This window comes from Fukomys damarensis, unplaced genomic scaffold (assembly GCF_012274545.1).
Source record: "Fukomys damarensis isolate Sample0158 unplaced genomic scaffold, DMR_v1.0_HiC HiC_scaffold_32, whole genome shotgun sequence".
NCBI classification, from domain to species: domain Eukaryota; kingdom Metazoa; phylum Chordata; class Mammalia; order Rodentia; family Bathyergidae; genus Fukomys; species Fukomys damarensis.
This window is the reverse complement of record NW_022900944.1, coordinates 19627195-19634575: the sequence shown is the minus strand read 5'-3', so window position 1 is coordinate 19634575 and position 7381 is coordinate 19627195. Positions and strand designations below refer to the sequence as shown.

At 35.9% G+C, this 7381-nt stretch overlaps 1 protein-coding gene and 1 long non-coding RNA gene across 2 annotated transcripts in view; one reads left to right on the top strand and one right to left on the bottom strand.

Moving 5' to 3' along the window:
- Nucleotides 1–7381, bottom strand: part of Antxr2 (ANTXR cell adhesion molecule 2) — a 129737-nt gene that overhangs the window by 113166 nt on the left and 9190 nt on the right. Inside the window, exons 3-4 of the mRNA XM_010628532.3 lie at nt 673–754; nt 115–222 (exon numbers count right to left, since the gene is read on the bottom strand). Of these exons, the coding sequence (XP_010626834.1) occupies nt 115–222; nt 673–754 (190 nt within the window). The remainder of the gene's footprint in view (nt 1–114; nt 223–672; nt 755–7381) is intronic.
- LOC104865156 overlaps nt 2737–7381 on the top strand; it is a 12594-nt gene continuing 7949 nt past the window's right edge. Inside the window, exons 1-2 of the long non-coding RNA XR_781076.2 lie at nt 2737–2868; nt 5000–5070. This is a non-coding gene — a long non-coding RNA (uncharacterized LOC104865156). The remainder of the gene's footprint in view (nt 2869–4999; nt 5071–7381) is intronic.

The window sequence follows — 7381 nt, the reverse complement described above, 5'->3', positions numbered from 1 at the left end:
GAGGGGGGAGGGGGAGGGCGAGAGGAGAGATTATTTAAATGTCAAGCTCCACAGGCTGAGAGACACAGCAAAGTGCAGTAGCATGGTATAAAGAAGTTTCCATTCAGCACTCACCTCTTTCTCTGCATATGATGGCACCAGACCGTCCAACTTACCATCTGTCAGAGCAATTATGATACTGGAGGTTTTTGAGCCTCCTGCTTTCTGAATTTGTTCATTTGCCTGAAAATGAAGAATAATTATCCAACTCACAATTTAATTTTAACTTTTAACCAGCATGTTCCATCAAGCTGAATTTTAAGTCTGACAAAATGAAAATATTACTGACTAGCTTTTAAAACGGTGGTTTTTCTGCTAACCATTTTATGTGAAGTATGTATGTATTCAAATTATAGAGTAGTTGTTATTAGGTTTAAATGGTATAAGGTTATGGTGAGGACTTATAGGAACATAATCACAGGGGAAGATGAGAAACTCAAGGACAAAATTCACCCAAACTTTTCTTATCACCACTGTGAATAATGTTTTCTACTAGTCTCATCCCCAGAATAACTAAAAGCATTTAAAACTTTAAAAAAATGAAAATGTAATGGGATTTTTGAACACTGCTGAAGAATTATATTTCACCACAGAATTAGAAACCATTTTCTTCCATACTTAAAAATAACTTACTAGCTTTAGTCCTTCGTGGATATATGTCTCTCCTACCGGACTCACACGTTTTAAATCTTCTAAACCTTTCTGGATTTCTCCTCTGAAAATAACATGTTATAATATTAAATTAAAAATTAGGAAAGACCACAATAAATACTTTTCAAAGAACATGGCAATATTGCCATTACAGCTCCTTCAGTAAGAAGTAGAGGATAGGCTAAAAGCCTAGAGGGTGACTAGCTCCTCATACTTTCTGTTATTTAAGAATTAATTAATAATCCTGTATTCTATCTATCAGAAAGCAACTGTACCAAAAATGTCTTGAAAAATCTAAGCGTATTCTGAACATTTTGAGCTTAGAATACATACCTTCAACCATATTTGTTTGATTAGACGGTAAGGAGTAAAACACTTTCTCTGAGCCACAAAAATGCAAGAATGGAGTAGTTCAGTATTAAACTTACTGAAATACTCACCCACCTCCCATAAAGTGGGAAAATTTCATTTTCTGCAAATTCCTAACCTGAAAATTACTTTATTTTTACAAATTTCTTTATTATCTGTAAATTACTTAACCCTTACTTAGGGAAAGTAATATTTTTCTACTTTAGTCTTTTATGTATATATATATATATTTTTAAAGTGTGCATGAATGCATTATAACACATCCAAAATGGTAAAAAATATAATTAATACTGCAATAGTTTGTTTTAAATATCAGAAATAAATGATCCATTCACTATAGTCTAATATGTGTTTTAAAAGTAACTTCTTAATTATACTTTAATATCACAATGAAAAATTGTACTGGGTTTTCCAACTCAGGAAGTTTCTAGAAAACACAAAACAACTTCCAAGTTATGAGCATGACCTTCCTCCTTCCCAGTTCAGTCATTTCTACTAACCCCTTCAATTTCTCTTTTAATGCATAGTTTAAATATCGACCTACACCAAACCTTTCTCTTAATTTCATTATACTTCCTTTACTTTTTTTTTACTTTTTTATTCTATAAAAAAAATGTGAAACTTCATAACAAAATCATAAGAGAAGAGCAATAGTTAATACATTGGGCATCGTTACCTTCAAAGTAATTACTGAGAGTACAAGACATAAGCCAGGAAGATTCTTACAGAAAAGAAACAAATACATGATAATGCGAAACTTGCTTTTCAACAAACTAAGATAAAGTAGGAGTATAAATGAAACAAATTAACATGCATATTAAGGTAATTTTGAAACAAAATATGTAATCTGAAAAACTATAGTATGTGAACTCCCCCCTATTCCCTATTGATCTATTTTGCTTTTTATTATATATCTTATATATATATGTACTATACATATATTTATTTGAATCTTTCTATTCATACCTATATTCAACTTCTACTATGATTTTTAAAATTGTCTCTTAAAAACATTCTTCTCTGAAATAATTTGACAAAATTTAATTGCTTTTTTACTTCTTAACTAGAATGGAAGGTTATAATGAGCTATCACCAAGTCTCTTATATATGATATATTCCCCTGCTCTGCCCTTATTATAATGTCTTTTGCAAAGTAAATGCTCAGTTAAGTTTTCAATCTAAGACAGAAAATATTACAATTCTACAAATGATGGAGTAAATTACATAATTTATAAGCTTGTTTTATCTAAATATTTATGTTTGATATCTATGGAAACAACTCGAAACTGATTTTGTCTGAATGCAGATAAAAGTCAAATATTTGGTGCTTCCCAGAAATGAGTGGCAGCGTGTTCTCAAGCATTAATGTTTACTGCCAAAAGGGAAATGAAAAAGACAACTGAAATATAAGCATACACAAACAGAATCTGCATGGTAAAAATAGCCTTCTCCATGAAGTTCAGACCCCTCCCCATAGAAGATAAGGGCAGGACATACCCACAGAAGATTCGAATGGAAGGACCTTGCCAAAGGTGGGACTGACTCTGGGAAAAGCCAGTCTCAGGTAGTTTATTTCGATGGAAGAGACAGAGCACTTCCTGTTTTCTAGCTATACCCATCCTTGCCACCATGAGATTCCACACTACACTGAATCCATCTTTACTTTCGCAGCTGCAGATTCACAAGAAGCAACTGCTCCTCGCTCACAGCCAGGGACACCAGCACATGGACAGCCAGTAACAGTCCAACACAGCCTGGTACTGGACTCCTCCTGGGTCACTAACCAAGCCACCAGCCCTTTCTCCATCAGTAAGTGCCACTTCAGGGACAACGGGACCCAAAACAAGGCAGGGTAGATCTCAAACCTTCAACAGATCCATGAAACTGAAAATAACTTCAAAGTCTCCAATTAGTAAATAGAGAAAAAAAAAATCATGGGATAGAAACAAAAACAGAACTTGTTCATCAAAGCTGTGATGTTAAAACTCTGAAAGAAAAGCAAGGAAAAAAATAAAGATAGAGGAGCAGGGAGGGAAGGAGGGGGAAGAGGAAAGGGTAAGAAATGGTTCTGCTATAAAAATAGGCTCAAACCCAACATCATCTAGAAGATCAGCTTCACTGAGCTCTGCTTTAACATGACATCTGCAACTATGAGCAGTAGTAATGTTGAAACTACTTCAGTGTTTGTTGTGAAGCTGTTGGCAAGGGTGCTGTCACGCAAATTCCCCAACAAGGTGCAGAGCAGAAGTATCTCTACCATCTCTCAGTATCACTATCCACTTCCTCCTTTCTGCTGTTTACAACTATGTACACTTTTCTTGCTTGACTACTGGGAAGCCCATAGTAAATGTCTTGCTTGTCCACAAAATTCTGTTAAGTTCTTACTCTTACTGAATGGGTTCCTGCTCTTTTCCAAGATCTTAACTTTCCTTTACATTTTATTACTTTTCTGTCATACTATGCTCTATGCATCCTCAAGCAATTTTTGGGAGACAAAATTTTAAAAAATGCAATATTTTTTTAAACTTCTGTTTTTTAAATTGAGAAACAGGTGATCAAATTCTGTGATCAACTAGAGAAAGTGGGATGAATAGAGGAAGAAGCAGAAAGGGAAAGAAGGGAGAGAGAGAGAGAGAGAGAGAGAGAGAGACCAAGACAGACAGCAATCACACACTTTTATCTATAAGATATTCAGCTCTGTTAGTATCTCTCAAATTTCTCTTCTGGGAAGGGAAAGAAAGGAGAAATGGGAAAGGGAAGACACAGAAAATTCTGATTTCATCCAGGATTAAGGACCCCTGTCAGAAGCAACTTTAAAAAATTTCCCATGCTGTTAGAATGTCTTTCTTTAGCAGTTTTGCCATGCAGTCTATTTGAGGGATTTGGGGTAAGTGCAATAATTTCTTAAACCATAAATACAATTTCTGAGATGGTATAGATAGAGGAGAGCACAGTTTGACAGAACAAAAGCTTATTTCTTCGTCTATGAAATAGGGTTAAGAATATCTTCTGATGGGGCCACTGTGAGCATTAATGGTACATAGTAAGCACTAAATTATAGTTACCCCTGTTGTCTCTGTGGATCTTAGTCATTCCTCTGTTAGTAGTATATTGTCCTCCAGTTTACTTTCTTCCTGATGCCAAGCAGAGCTCACACAGCAAAATGAGGGTCAACTTTTTTAGGCAGAGATTAAAGGAGGAGAGAAAGGAAAAAAGAAGAAGAGAGAAAGCATTACATTACAACTGGTGAGGGAGAGGGCTTGGGAAGCAATTACAATCAGCCCTCTATATCCACAGGTACCATATTGGCAAGTTCAACCAATTGAGAGTTGAAATATTAAAAGAAAAAAAATCCAGCATTATTCTCTAAATAATACAGCATTCGACTCTCAGATGGTACTTATATTGCATTAGGTACTATAAATAATTTAGAGAAGATCTGAACTTTAAATTTATACTTCAAAGTATATAGGATGATGCCCATAAACTATATGGCAACACTGTGCTGCCGTATATTAGGGATCTGAGCCCATGTGGATTTTTGATATATGCCAGTGGTCCTGGAACAGGTGCTGGGGGATGACTGTATATGGAAACCTTATAATAAGGTAGGAAGACTCAGGGATTGAAGTAAATCAGAGATGAACCAAAGTCTGGTTCTGCAAACACTACTGCATAAGAGAAGCTATTTAATTCCCATGAGCTCAGTTCTTATAGCTCTAAAATGCAAATAATAATGCCTGCTTTCAATTTTAGCTACATTAATTCAATAGCTATTTATTAAGTATTCACCATGATATTTACAACATAATTTTCTTTGGTAGCTTTAAGCATTCAGAAGGTTGTGAGTGTCTACACAGGGGGTACTGAATCAAAGGGAAGAGGAGAAAAAGGTAAGTACCACCAAAGCCTACCATCTTCACTTTTATTTCTCCTTTAGACTGCTGTGCTGCTCTTCTAGAAAACTACATATGGAGGTGGGCTGTATTGAGGCAACAGGATAGCATGACGGTAAGATCCTAGGCCCTGTGGCCAAAGTGCTTGGCCTCAGATTCCAGCTCCTTCTCTTCTCAGGCACGTGAGCCTAGCAGGTCCTTTAACCTTTGTATCCTTCAGCTGCCTCATCTGTCAGTAAAGGTAATACTAATACCAGCTCCACACGTCATGGTGTAGATCAAATGACTTGCTCCGTTAGGTACAACGTGAGTATCAGTAGGTATTATTCTGTTGTCAAATGGTGTGTTACAGAAAGACTGAGGCCATCTGTCATGTAACCCTCAATTTTTTCATTTTTCTATTCTGCATTAAACAATAAACATGACATATAGGACAAACAGGAAGTTGGCCTCAGTTTTTGGTTCTAGAAGTCACTTTGTGACTTTGAGCAAGTTCTGTAGTCTCCTTGGTCCTCTGTTCTCCTCATGTGCAAAACTGGGATAATGATAGGACTTGTATAATGAAGTTATTATAAAATTTAAGGGCCTATTACAAGAGTGTATGGCACATAAGTGTGTAATAATCATTACTGTTTTTATCTATTTACTTTATTCACTGAAAAGGACTTAAGTATAGATTAGCAGTCTAGTCCGTTTGCACACATCATCTGAGAACCTTTCGTTAGTCCTTCATAAAACTCAGGATTTTAAAATTTCAGGTAAAACAAACTATAGACCAGAGTAAATGTTTAGTATTGCTACTACTCTCCAAAAAAATAGAAGAATATAAATGATCACAAATATGTTCTTTTATACTACAAATTTTAAAATACCTAAGGAAATTGTTGTCATTGCTAATAAATAAAACTCTCTATATTTACATTGTACTAGCTAAGTACTTCTACATATTTTTATTTCATAACTAAATAGCCATTTATGTGTCTATTCTCCTACTTATTTAGTGTGTATCTGTTATGTGTCTATTCTCCTTCCAAGAGATAAAGTTTGAATCTGGCTTACCCTCATTGCTAGTTGGTATTAGAAGAGAATAGAAGTGATGTTCTTGAACTTTTGACTCCAAACATTAAGAGCAATGGAGACTCTACTTTCAGGACCTTCAGGTCTCGAGAGAGGTGTAAGCCATGTGTGGAGGTAACAAGGTAACAAGATACTCCACTCAACAGCTCTGGAAGAGAATCTGAAACCTACAGCCAGCCTCTAAGACTGAGCACCAAGTAATATCACATAGGGCAGAGAAACCTGCTGGCTGAGCCTGTCTGCCCACAGAAATGTGTGAGAGAGAATAAAATAATTGCTGTCTAAACCACTAAGTGTGTGTGGGGGGTTGCTTTTTAATGCTCCACTGAATGACAAAAACAGAAATGTCAGATGTCAGCACTACCTATGTCCTATTCCTGGAGTACAGACTCTACCTCTAGTGAATACATATTTGTGGATTTTTGGTCCATCCTCTGGAAAACTCTTTTCTGACTCATCCTTCCTGGTACATATGGTTCACATTTTTAACTATTTGCTGACTATAGGAAGTCGAGGTTTCAGAAGTTTCTTTAATTTTGGAATAGCCCTATCTCTTAATATAAATTGTTATAAGCTCTTTAGAAATGTTGTGAGATTCTTATGTATAAAATTATTTCACTTTATGAGACAAAAGTCACATGTACAAAATTTCTTCTAAAGAGGCTCTTTTTTGACACACAGGCAAAAGACTCTAACGAGCTCTTTTGTTAACCTAAAAGCATCTATAAGATATCCCTTTTCAGATTTTCATAAAGCACTTTTATTTAGATGAGAGGGTTTATAAGGCCTCATTTTAAATTTCTATGAAGTCTTGACAAAGTACCTTTCAACTGCACCTCAATCTGATTTGCTCTCCAATGCCACATTTTATAGACTGCAAATTCAGTCTGATTATGAAGACCATTTCTTAAATTGGAGGAATAATTTACCAAGGGAGACTGGAGATGAAAATGAGGTTTATTCTTAAATTCATCAAATCTTGGGTCTTTCTGTTTCCTCTAACTTCTACTTGAAAACAGAAACACTTTTTTTTTTCTTCAGCTCAGCTCCTTCCTCTCCTACATCATCTCAAGGAGCTGAAGAAGCAAACGATACCTTCAGTAGCCTTCCCGGAAGTCTCCTTAACTGTACCCATGAGTGGATTTTCTATTTACCACATGCCCACCAACTTCCTGCCACTACACACAGGACCACCTCTGCTCCTGCCCCAGTAACAGTGCACACACCGCCCTTCTGGGACGCACTCACTCTCCTGAGGTCGTTCAGCTTCCACTCTGGTCGCAATTACTGAGCTGGTGTCTTTAATGCTGCATTAAAAAAAAAAAAAAAAAAAAAAAAAAAAAAAAAAA